A 13,662-nucleotide genomic window follows, 5' to 3' on the forward strand; every position below is an offset into this window, starting at 1 on the left:
CCATTATTACCAACTTACATTGGGGAAAATGATAACGAAATTAAGAGACTATGATAGGAGTTATCGGAAAGTACATATTTGCCTCTAGTGGTATTTCAGATCCATGCTTTTATGGATACAAGACTGGTGTTACTTAGAAATTTTGTAGTTGGTGTGTCATTGAAAGCATCATAAGTCAGATCTTAGGAATTCACAGCTTTAATATTACATTTGATCCCATATTGCTCTCCTTGCCTTCTGATTCAGTCTACCCAACCTGTTCTTAATTCAGCTTGCACACTGGTACTTCAATTAATCATATTAAAATGTAACATCTATCATATTGCTCCTTATTCAGGTAATCTCGTTTCTCCAAGAAAGCCCATACGCCTAGGCCTGACACTCACAAAATTTTCACATATACCCTCAAAGAGTTGCTGTGGGAACCAAAGTAAATAACCCCCCCTACTTTCTTGTTAGGATATATTGATGTTCCTTAAGGAAGCAATTGTAAGTTCTATCATAGGGCCTGATACCTTGAAAGCACTGACTGAGTGTTGCCTACTGTCATTCTTTTTGAAAATATCAGTAATGTTTCTCTCCTTTAATACCAACATATCAGTCAAACTTAAAAAGACCTGATCTGAACCTGGGATTTAGTTTTCCCAAACTGGTTTTCCCATCTGCACCACAGTCCTCTCCATCTCGTATATAGCGTCCCATCCAGCTATGCAGTCTTTGATTCTCTTTCCCTCCCTCTCACCTTCTAGCCAATCAATAAGTTCTGTCGATTCTACTTCTAAAGCATGCCTCAAATCTTCCCATCCCCACTGCTACCAGCCTAGTCCAGTCGCCAACAATTTGCAGCTGGTTTCTCTGTTTTCCCCCTTAGCCCACTCCAGTATTTTGCACAGCGACAGGTATAATTGCAAACTAAATCAGATCATGTGACTCTCCTTTTTTAAATGTTTGATACCAGAAAGACTGCTAGATCCCTGGCATCAGACCCCTGCTGCCCTCCCCAACCTCTTGGGCAAGTCCTTTCTTTCTTTTTAGCCTTCAGTACTTCTTGTTTCTCTACCTGGAACTCTCTTATCTGAGTTTATCCTCAGTTTTTTGTTTTCTTTTTTGGCCAGGGCTGGGTTTGAACCCACCACCTCCGTCTGGCATATGGGGCCGGCACCCTACTCCTTGAGCCACAGGCGCCATCCTATCCTCAGTTTTTCCATTGAGAAAGTTTTGGCCACTTTCCTTCTTTTTTTTTTTTGGCAGTTTTTGGCTGGGGCTGGGCTTGAACCCACTACCTCTGGCATATGGGGCTGGCGCCCTACCCCTTTGAGCCACAGGCGCCACCCTCCTTCTTATTTTTTTTATCTCCTTCTGTCTTCCTGAGGAGATTCTATGTCAGTCACAAAACACCCCGATTTGATCATCACTCTGATATGCTCTATGGTGTGACCTTCACTACACTCATGTGCTGATATTGCTGCACTGTGAAATGTCGAAGCCTGAAAGAGCCCCCCATTTCCACAGCCTGCTGTCCCCTCCCGGCATTTCCACAGCCTGCTGTCCCCTCCCCCCATTCTTCACAGATCTGTGCTTTAACCTTGTTTTGATCTTTGTCTTTTCACCTTCTTCTCTCCATTCAATCTTGAGCATCCTCCTTGCTTCTCTTCTTTTCCTATCCCTGCAGACATTATTATTCATTATTTTCAGAGTCAACCACATTTTCTTCCTAACCTCAGCCCTTTGCATTGACCGCTAATCACTGTAGGAGAAAGTCTCTGAACACACTGATAACGTCTCATCACAGTGCTGCTTGAGACTCTAACTGATTCTAAATATCTCCTTCTTGCCTCAAAGCTATAGTCCTAACCCTTACTGCTTTACTTGAATTTCCAACTTTATTGGAAATAAAGACCTTTCCCTCTGACATCCTGACTTTTAAATATGATATAATGATATACACTTAATACATTTACATATTTAGTTAAGACCTCCTTTTGCTTCCTTCTCCTCTACCTTAAAATGCAAATGATGCATTGTCTGATATCTATTATATTATTGATGGAATATCTTTCTGCAGTAGGTCCTTGGTTTCAGAGATTCAAAGAATGAACCCTCGGACCACACAGATTAGTTATAAGACAGGATTTATTAGATAGAAAGGAATACAGAAGAATGCAATGTACCAGAGCTTCTGGCAGAGGGGAGAGACCCCAGTGGGAAGTCCTGGGCAGGTCTTTTGTCTAGGACAGTGGTTTTCAACCTGTGGATCCTGACCCCTTTGTAACAATGAAAATGCATCCTGCATATCAGATATTTATGTTACAATTTATAACAGAAGCAAAATTACAGTTATGAAGTAGCAACAAAATAATTTTATGGTTGGGGGTCACCACAACATGAGGAACTGCATTAAAGGGTCACGGAATTAGGAGGCATTAGGAAGGTTGAGAACCACTGATAGGAGATTATATACCATTTGTAACCAGGCAGGTTTTGAGAGAATTACACTTGGTAAGAACTTGGCAGGGGGAAGAAACCTTTTCAATGTTGATTAGCAAACGAATGTATTAACAAATGAACGCAAATGCCTCTAGCAAAACGGCAGGAGGTCCACTTCAGAAGATGGCCAGAAATGACACGTCATTGTACCATTGGAAATACTAGAAAAACTCTTTTCTCCTGTCTTGTTTATATTCAGAGAGCGCATTTGGAGTAAAAGAAGTCTGTTTAAGCCTAGAGAACTGGTGTCCTTGTTCAGCTCTGAATGTGAGAACCCTGTATCCACATGCTTTTTTTTTTTTGCAGTTTTTGGCCAGGGCTGGGTTTGAACCCACCACCTCTGGTATATGGGACTGGTGCCCTACTCCTTTGAGCCACAGGTGCCACCCTTTATCAACACTCTTAAGGACCCTATCAATAGCACTGTACGTGAAAACAAAGGAATTAAACCAACATTAATTCATCCTTATCCATGTGCTATGCTCAGCACTCTTTTAGTGCATGTCATTTGCTTTCATCTATCTAAAAGTCCTGTGAAGCTGGGGTAAGTTCATTTTACAGACGAGGAAACTAGAATAAAAGTTGAGAAATTTATCCAATGTCACACAGCAACAGTACTGAAACCCAGGTCGAGATGTCCCAGATCCATGCTTTTCTACTAAACCTTACCACTTAGAAACATTTTGAAATATTAACATTATACTTATAAGAGTAGTTTAAATCCTTTCCAAAAATAAAAAAGTGCTTTATTATTTCTAAAATGTTTATTTCCCTCCCACCAAATTGTGTTTTGAAGTCAGAAAAGGCAAAGTAATATAAAGGAAAGAAAATGGCCTTTGGAGCTTGACAGATCTGGTTTTGAATCTGAAATCTACTGTTTTTATTTGCTTTATATTCATATTTTCACTTTTCTCAGCCTCCATATTTTATGTTTGCTTGTTTTTTATTTTTGTTTTTAATATATGAGAAGAGAATAATATTATCTACCAGGTAAGAAACCTAGATTCCTATTCACTAAAGAATAAGCATGTGATAAATGTTAGTCCCTTTAAAGATATTTTTAGTGTTTTACTAGGAACTTTAAAATTTTTGTATAGGTCACATTCTTAGTTTAAGTTATTTAAGCAATTTTATCATTATTAATTAATTTTTGTTGAAAATAATTTATTTTCTTTGATTATTTTCAGTAGTAATCATACTACAATTAAAATTTCATATTTTTCTCTCATGTTGTATAATAAACATTTTCCATCCTTATTAAGGGCACTACAATTTTAATGACTACAAAACATCCAGACATTCAGATTGATGTACCATAATATTTTTAATCTTTTCTCCATTATATAGATGTTTGTTTTTCTTTGTAATTTTTTTTATAAACATTAGAAATACAATGCTACAAGCCTTTGAACAGAAACCTTTGCTCCCTTCTCTGATTACTCCTTTTGGAAAAATTCTGAGAAGTGAATTATATATGAAACAGTATTTAAAAATAGAACTTAAATTCTAAAAGTCAAAAAAATCCTTTGTCAGTAAAACGTTATATAAAGGCATGGGATTACAGTATCACTACTTATTTTCCTCTTATTTTTATAATCCCATTTTGAGAGTAGTTTTCACTTGGGTAATAAATTTTTAATAAAAGAGGAACTTTCCTGGGGACATTGTATTTGAAATATTTGCAACCATGGCTCAATGATAAAGCATCTTTCCTTTGGGCTGATTCTTTTCCTGAGAGGATATGGTGTGTAGCACATGAGAGGGAAAGTGCCCTTTGCTAGGCCATGGGCTTGTGCTACTGGAGGAAGAATTAACAAATGTGGATGCTTAGGAAGTGGAATAAAGAATGCTTCCCGCCAGTGACATTCATCAGTCATGGAATACGCCCACCTGCAAGGACAAAGCAGCCCACCAAGAACCCTGTACAGGGCTGCTGTTATCAGCATGGCACCTCAAAGTTTCCATGGGCTGTGTCAAGGATCCACATGCAGTTAATTAGTCACAATTTTCAGGATCTACAGTGTCGACCAGGGGTCGGTCTGTTTGCATACAGAGATTGCTGCGTGGAGGAGAGAGCATCTGAGATCTGCCCCTGCAGCTGGCAGGCTCGGGATGATTGTCAGGGGACTGAAGTGATTCAGCCATGGAGAGCAGCAGGCAGCAATTTCACTGATGCTTTTTTATCTGTCTCTCTCTTCACTAAATGCTGCTGGCTTTTAGCAAAGACCTAAAAGAGAAGGCTGGGGGAGAGCAATAAGGGGTGGGGGAGCTCTTTAAATCATCTCCTTAGGTGGATTCAGATGGAGCTCGTCTAAAGAACCCTGGTAACTGGTCAAACCCAGCTGGCAGACTAGTTTTAATTGAAACACAAAAGCTTTCAGGGATCCTTTGAAATCAGAAACACCAGGGAAGTAATACTGTCTCTACCTACCTCTTCCCACTATGGATTCCCCTAATCCATTCATTCTTTTCCTCCGAGTGAGTTTGGAGACTAGGGAATATATATTAAGAAATACCATAGTCATCATTTTCTTCATATTTTAGTCAATTCTAAAAACAGTGATTAAATATTGCTAGGCAGTTACCAACACTATTTCTTCAAAGATATGTTGATTCACAGAATAAGTTTTAAAAATGCAACAGTGATCATCTATTCCCCTGCTAAAGATTTCTAATGCATTTTTTTTTCACTATTGGCAAGAGGAGTTTTATATATCTAGCCAAAGTCCCAAAAGAGTCCTTTGAAGTCATCCATTTTAACCTCCAAATAGACGCTTGCTTCCCTCAGACTCGGTGACTAGCCAGCTACCTCTTGCATGAAGGACTTTCTATCCTTTCAAAGGCGTGTATACCACACACAGCACATGGCCTCTACTTCCATATCACATTCCTCAACACACAGGGGACGTCTGCTGTGTCTTTTTTGAGTCTTAGCTTTAGGACACAAACATTCTTGGTAAGTTTGTCTGTTCATTCATTCATCAAATATTTATGGCCAATACTATGTGCCAGACACAAAGAAACAAAGATGAATACCACACAGTTCCTGGATTGTACAAGCTCAATTTGAAGTAAAGATAGACTCAGAATTAGGTAAATACAAAATTGCACGATGTATGATGTAAGTGAACAGAAATCTACAAAAACCCAGAAGAAAAATGACCTACCAGTAGAGGATTTGGATGATCATTTAACGTTTCCTAGATTACATGCCATCTGAGACATATCTTAGAAAATGGAAAGAATTAGGCTAATGAGGGGAGAAAAGGGAAGTTTCTGGTGCAGAAAACAGCATTGGTGAAGGCCAAGAGATAAATTATAGTGTGGTTTGTTCAAGAAAGAGCCAGTAGTTGAGTTCAGTATTGCTGGGGGCTATAGTGTGAAGCTAAAAATAAAGTAAGCAAAGTTCAGAACAAGATCATAAATATCTTTCTCAAATGACAAAGTTTTGAGCACCCTCTCCAAACATATTGACATTTTTAGAAGAAAGCATTTAAGTATCTCTTAATCTCTGCTTGCTTCCTCCCCACCCCCATTAATCACCCCTGAGATACCGACTCTCCTCATACCAATATACTTCAGTTGATATTCTTAGAGCTTGACCCACATTTCACTGAAAATATTCATCTTCCCGTCCTTTCCCAACAAAACCTCTGAATCTTAGAAAACGTCTCTAAAGTCATTTAAATGCTGTCTCCGTGACTAGCTACTTGCCAGTGTAGTTAAAGTTACACAGAACATGAAATGCACCGGTCACCACCAGCTGTTTCTGCTTGATGGCTTGAATATCCAATGGAGGCAGAAACCAACTGGTCTTAATCTCTGTAAGTCTTAGTTTAGGGTCAGTCACATGGGAGATACTCAACTGATACTGTCATTTGGTGGCAATGGGTACAGGAAACCCAGAGTGGATTCCCACATACTCTGGTCTCCTGAACCTTATGATTAAGACTCTTCCCATCCGTCTCTCCTTCTCACTTCCTCTGTTCCAACCCCGTCATCTGCACCTCAGAGCTGACATACGTTTTCTTGCTCAGGGGCTTCACGTGAGCTCCTGTGTTACTTGCTGCTTAGTTTGGTTCTGCTGGTTCCCACATTCTGCACTTCTCCTCCATATTCCTCATAACTTGACACATTTCTGGCTGTAGCTCCAGGGCTTACTCTAGTGCCTAGCACAGAGCTGGTATTTAATACAAATTAAACAGACCCATCATCTCATGACTGCTAATAACGGATATCTCTGTTCAATGAACTTTTGAATTTTCCAAAGAGCAAGAAGAATTAAAGTAGGCAGAAATATAAAGACATGGAATTTTAGTTGCCGTGACTGAATTACTTATTTTAACCTTTCAATTTTAATGTACAATTGTGAAAACAACTCTCTATATTTCAGTTTATTAATTTAGTCAATAAAAATTGCTGAGTCTGCGCACACCTTGACATTTGCAGTGTTATAACTGTTAAGTACTAAGCTGATTTTGACATCGAACTTTTCTGACGAATTCATTGTCCTAATTAATTTCTTTGGATTAAGTACTAAACTCTTGGTCCTCATCTCTTTTTACCCAAGAGTAGAACTTAATCAAGTGATCATAAATTTAGTAAGCTATATTTGTTGTAAGAGTACAGAGAGAAATTAAATATCCAGTGACAGGGGACTGTTAAAACATGTCATATTATATGACCTTGATGAAACATTATTTAGCCATTCAAAATGGATAGTGATAAAGACTGTCTAGCTATACAGAACAGTTTTAAAAAATAATCTGAATTTAAAAAAATGTGAACACAACTATAGAAACATAATGTAGCCATGGAGAGGGGGATTAAAAGAATATATAAATAAGAAATATGTTAAGTAAGACAGTTTGTGGATTTGGGGGGCACTTTTAATTATGCCTTCACGTACAAATTTTAGAAGGATATATTCAGGCACTGGATATCACTTACTATCATCTATAGGAGTAAGTATGAAAGGTTTATTAGAATATAAACTACTCACATTTGCATGGGGCAGCATTATTACAGACTGCTTTATTTGCAACTGCAAATTAAAGGCTGTTTATTGTTAAAAAGTACCTCACATGGTGTATGATTCTAGGAAAAGGCCCTGCCTTCTGAAGTCCAAGTTCCCTGTTACAGAGGAAACAGAGGAACACATCTCTGTGATGTATATGTGATACTGGAGTAATACCAAAATAATTTCCCTTATTCTATCAAATCAAACATTTTTAAGTAACTTATTTCTTTCTATGCTTTGTCATATGAAGGTATAAGTTTTATAACATACTCCAACGACATTTTGCATTTTTTTTCATATTACACGATCTTTTGTGAGCTTTTATCTCCTCCTTCATAATGATCATTTTAACCATAAATTGATTCCATGAAGGAAGCTTTTGCTAAAAGCAAAAATGTAACGCCTCCTGAATTCTCGCAGTGCAGGGACAAACGTGAGTGTTTTTCCTGACCTTCCTTTGTCTGCTGACTGTGCACTTTACGGCTTTCTACATAAGAACTGTGATCCACTGATTTCCATTTGAGTGGTAACATGATGATGCAAAGTGCAAAGGGAACTAGGTTTTAGGTGACAGCCACATCATGTAATATCTGCTTATTGTTTCTTCAGGGGAATTCTGGCCTGGGATTCAGTATTGCTGGAGGGACAGATAATCCCCACATTGGAGATGACCCTGGCATATTTATTACGAAGATTATACCAGGAGGTGCTGCAGCAGAGGATGGCAGACTCAGGTAAAGATCTGAAATGTTGGAATTATTTTAAAAGTGAGTCTACTGCATTAATGAGACACACTTGTACCTATAGAGAATAATAATTTTATAAAAGTTCTACACTTGAAAGAGAAGGTCGTTAACACTAGCTTCCCATAATGACTTTGCAGGTCTCTTATTTGATTTGTGTTTATTGATGGATGCCACTTTCAACACTGGGTCAGGCACTGTGAGCGGAAGATGCAGATGTATGTTTTGTTGACATGGAAGCATCAACCTAGTTGGAAAGAATAAAATGAACTAATGAAAAAAATAACATAATATCTAGAAACAATGTATTATTACCAGCAGCATTAGCAAATAACACAATGTTATAGACACTGTACGTATTCATAGCTTCAGCTATTTCATTGATAAGATGATAGAATTTAGAGAGAGCAAGAGTGAGTCTAAAAGACTTCAGTTTGGATCTTAAAGGATGTTAAGATTTCAGTATCCCTACAAATGTGAGTGGAGACACAAAAAAGAGCAAGCTGTCCCAGAGAAAAGGGAGGAACCAGCTTCACTTCCATGGAGAACACACGGTGAGTTTAAGAGGATGGAGCAGAGCCAATGCTGGTCAGGGATAAGAAAGTGGCAGCTGCTTGAGCCAGATCACTCTCTTTAAAGCACATAAGGATAATACCGGGGAAAGAGTCACCCACACAGGGCAAACAGTAAATAACATAAAACGCTCTGAAATCAAAACACTAGCTAAAAGACATTATGAGTTGGAAATAGAGGAGGTTTCCTTGGGGAGAATAACATGGCCTAATGCCATTTTAGCACCCCTATCAGCTTGTAAATGCGAGCAGGCCAAGCAGTGATAGATGTATAAGTGACTTAATAAATTCATTCTGAAAGAATGTGTTTTGAATAAATAAATGAATAAAGTGGAGAAAATGGCAGAAACATTAATGTAGGAGGAGAATGTTAAAGAAAAATTATTCATGATACTTTCTAATGACCATAAGAAAAAGTTCATTCAAGAGGGATTACTACAATGGTGGGGGTGGGTTGCAGAAGGGGAGAGAGATTGGGCTTAACTCTGAATACAAGGACAATTGGAGATATAGACCTAAGCAGCTGGGGAGGGCATCAGTGGATGGAAAATTACTAGGAGAAAAACAAGGGGTAAGGGAGACTCTGGTCATAGTAGGATTCTTGAAGACAGGCCAGGGTGACAAGCTATATGGTGGAAGATGAGAAATTTGATCAGGTACCAAGGATGAGGGAACTTTGCTAAACTGATTCAGCAGGATTCTTGCTAACACTGCACTAAGTGGGCCACAGAAAGAGCCCAAGGTCAAGGTGTAGCGGAAAACAGGGCCCAGAGAAGCCTGACTCAAGTTTGATCAAGAACAGTCTCCTCAAATAGCACAAGTGAAGTCCTGTAGGAAAGGATGACTTTGGCTTGTATGGAGTCACACTGAGGAATGTGAGCTGAGTAGCAGAACTGTAAACGTCATGGCCTTTCCTCTGTTTTTTCACTGAGTATAAATAATTGACTTTACTATTTTTCTTATAAAGCAGCCAAAGACACTTTTGTTCCCCATGTAGTTGTTTTGATGCCATGATTACCTTTGATAGCTGCATCTTTGCAATTTGCAGAAGGGAATCACATTTTTTTTCCAGGTCCATCTACAACTCCTATCAATAAAAGAAAAGATACTCCCACAGGAATCATACGGTTTTTGACCATAGAATTTTTGAGCTGAATTAACTAAATTAATTTCTGAGTGAAGAAATATCCATACAAGATTGAAAGGTTTGGAACAGATGCTGTGCTATGAGTCATGGTAGAGATTGTGTTTGTCAACATAATTTTCATTTTAAAGACTTAGAAATAGCCTTCTTCAGGTTAATTTAGAAATTGGTAGGCTGTACACATCATTTTGAACCACTATCTTTCCTTACAACTGGGGGGATCTTTACACCTGAACCAGATTCTGGCCCCAAGCTGAAGATAGAACAGATTTTATGTTGGATGCTTGCCCTAAAGTTAAGAATAGAAATGAAAGCTATAACCCAATTATAGCCCAAGAATATGGGTAAAGGGGAGAGGGAGGGGAGGGGAGGGGGGAGGATAGGTGGAGGGAGGGTGATTGGTATAGTTCATCTTACAGGGGTACATGTGAATCTTTCTAAATGTAGAATATAAATGTCTTAACACAATAAGTAAGATAAGGCCATGAAGGCTATGTTAACCAGTTTGGTAAAAATATTTCAAATTGTATATAAAACCAGCACACTGTACCCCATAACTGCATTAATGTACATAGCTATGATTTAATAAAAAAAATAGAAAAAGATACCCCTGATGGTTGTGTAGATAGCAAGGTTCAAGATACCCCTGAAGGCCATTCTTTGCCTTCAGACATGGACAGTAGTCCTATGCCTACAGATGTAACAGGAATTTCTGCTGTGTTGAAAGCATCATTCTGTAATTGCAAAGAGAATAATCATAGCACTTACTGAACTTTTATTATGTGTGGGGCATTGTGCTAAGATAGAGAGATAGAGAGATGTTAATAAAGATACATACATACACATACAGAAAATATCCTGTATAATTATAGGACCCATATGAAGTAGGTACTATGATTTGTGGTCATAACATGGACTTGAGAAATTAAGGTTCAAGCTCACCCAGGTAGCTTTAACTACATTAAAAACCAGTCTCAAATGGCACTGATATACTCTCTACTCTCTAAACGCTCATCCAAAAGTTGAATCCTTATGTCATGTGGCCTCCCCTAAACACTTTAGTTTTCACAATGTTTAGGGATAATTCTGAACATAATAAAGCTTTTTATTTTTCTACTGAGCCACAGTTTCCTTTATTCTTTCCTTGACCCATTGGTCCTCATTCTAGCTTCCTGAAGCCAGGGCCTCAGCCTATGTTTATGGGTGTGAATATTGCCTCCTACAGTTGTACAGGGAACAACCTGCAAAATTCTGTATAGTGGACCTAACCAATGCAATGAAATGCACCTGCTCCCCAGTCCACATTACAGCCCTCCCTTGTGTGAAGACAGCTTTGGGGTCACCACTTCATTTTGGTAGATACTTGTTACTACCACTGAGAATATTCCTCATATCACTGCTTCCTGCCATGCACTGGAATGGCTTGAGGACATACAAAAGTTCATGATTAACAATTGATCAAAAATCTGGTAGCATGACATTAAGCATTGATTTTTAGGATTTGGCAGTTGATCCAGTCCAAGGCCTGTATTTTACAGAGGAGGATACTGAGGCTCAGAAGAGTGACTTATCCTCAGGCATAAATCATTAGAGGAGACTCTTGAACTAGAATTCAGGTGTATCCACTCAAATAATTAAGATTCTAAGGTAGTATTAAGAGATGGTAACATGATCCCATCTAAGCCCAAATGAGTCTTTTCTAGGTGTGACAGGCTCACTGTTTAAGGTTGTCCCAACAAGCTGTGGGAAGTACTTTTTATCTCACCATTAGTCCTTAAGGACATGGAACCAGGACCTTACAATGATCTCTGGAACAATGTAGGTTCTAATGTCTGCATATGAACATAACTGACCTTGAACAAGTTAAAATCTTTTAGTTGCTGTTTTCTGATCTACAAAATGATGGCAACAATATCTACTTCACCAGAATTCTTTGATGAGGTGAGCTAAGTGCTTCGTTATGTCAGGGGCTCCATAAATGTTACCAACATTTCCTCCTTTCTCCTGACCTGCCCTCTCTACCTCTCAGTAGTCTTTCCTTTCCTCTTTCTTCTATTTCTTTCTCTTTTACAATATTTCCTTTACTCTCAGTCCTTCTACATCTCCTTCAGACTCTTTCAGACTCTATGTCTTCCTGACCTTCTTGTTTCTGTCTTTTCAAATCCTTCCTTCTCTTGGTCATAATATGAAATCAAAGCCATTTGGAAAAAGGGGGTATGGTACTAAAAAAGGTGTTATACTTCTATCCTCCAGTTTATAATTCAGGCTACTGAATCTGTTGTGTTTCTCTCACTTAAAAAATATTAAACTCATAAACTAAGCCTAGTTTTATTTTATGTAACAAATCCTTTGGTGTTTTCTGAAAGTTAGAAACTCTTAAGCTTTGTCAAATGTATCCTTTGCAAAACAAATTCCTATGATCTGCAAGTTTGTGCCCTCCCCAGATTGTGGAGGATTGTCCTCCCTGGCTTGTCATCTGCAAGTCTGTGTTCTCCCCACCTTGCCTCTTCCATCATGTCAGGACACAGCTAGAAGGCGATATTGAAGAAACAAGAAGAGGACCTTTTGCAGACACCAAATTGGCAGTACCTCAGTTGTAGATGTCTCAGCCTCCAGAAATATCAGAAATGAATTTCTATTGTTTATAAGTAACTCAGATTATGATATTGTTACACAGCAGCCCCAACAGACAAGGATATCAATTGTATTTTTGACAGTTAAATAATAATAATGTATAGAGAAGCTGAGGCCCCCAAAAGTCAGTTGATGGGTCTGCTCCAAGGAGAAGCATAATTTGGACTCTAAATTAGATTATAATAATGAGATTAATGATCGTCACAATGATCATGACCAAGACAGCATTTAGAATGTGTCAAGTTCTTTTCTGGCACATTAATTCATTTAAAGCTTTATATAACTTTATAAATACAATATTTATTATCCCATATTTCGGATAAGAAAATTGATTAAGTAAATGGGCCCAAGTTTGTAATGCTGGTAAATGTTGCAGCCAGGATTTAATGTAAGCTGTCTGGCTCTAATGCCCAGGTATTTTTGTTCTAAGCCATAGAACAAATAAATAAAGTTGCAGGATACAAAATATACATACAAAAGTCAATAACATTTATATGCACTAACAAACAATCTGAAAAATAAATCAAAAAAGCAATTCCATTTATAATAGGTACAAAAAATATAAAATGATTGGGAAACAATCTAATCAAGGAAGTGAAATATCTATGCAAAGAAAATTAATGAAAGCACAAAAAGGCACACACAAAAAGGAAAGCTATTACATGCTCATGGGTTAGATTTAATATTGTTAAATTGACAATACTACCCAAAGCAATTATCCATATAATCTATATCAAAATATCAATGGCATTCTCCACAGAAATAAAAAAAATCATATAATTTTGTATGAAACAAAAGGAATCAAAATAGCCAAAGCAATCCTGAGTAGAAAGAACAAAACTGGAGGCATCACATTACCTGATTTCAAGATTTACTACAAAGTACCCAAAACTACATAACGCAGGCATAAAAAGAGACACACAAACCAGTGGACCATCACAGAGAACCCCACTTATGAACACACACATTCACAACTAACTCTAATTTGAGAAGATCATACGGTGAGGAAATCATAGTCTTTTCAGTAAGTGGTGCTGAGGAAACTAAATAACTACAAGGTGA

General features: G+C 38.0%; 1 protein-coding gene across 4 annotated transcripts in view; it reads left to right on the forward strand.

Annotated features, from left to right (window-relative positions):
• Positions 1-13,662, forward strand: part of DLG2 (discs large MAGUK scaffold protein 2) — a 2,018,366-nt gene that overhangs the window by 1,399,637 nt on the left and 605,067 nt on the right. For all 4 annotated transcript variants that reach the window (XM_023511782.1, XM_023511784.1, XM_003780855.3 and 1 more), the window contains one exon: positions 8,117-8,241. In XM_023511782.1, the coding sequence (XP_023367550.1) occupies positions 8,117-8,241 (125 nt within the window). The remainder of the gene's footprint in view (positions 1-8,116; positions 8,242-13,662) is intronic.

The sequence above is a fragment of the Otolemur garnettii genome, unplaced genomic scaffold (genome assembly GCF_000181295.1).
Source record: "Otolemur garnettii isolate 467f Iridium unplaced genomic scaffold, OtoGar3 scaffold00001, whole genome shotgun sequence".
Taxonomy (NCBI): domain Eukaryota; kingdom Metazoa; phylum Chordata; class Mammalia; order Primates; family Galagidae; genus Otolemur; species Otolemur garnettii.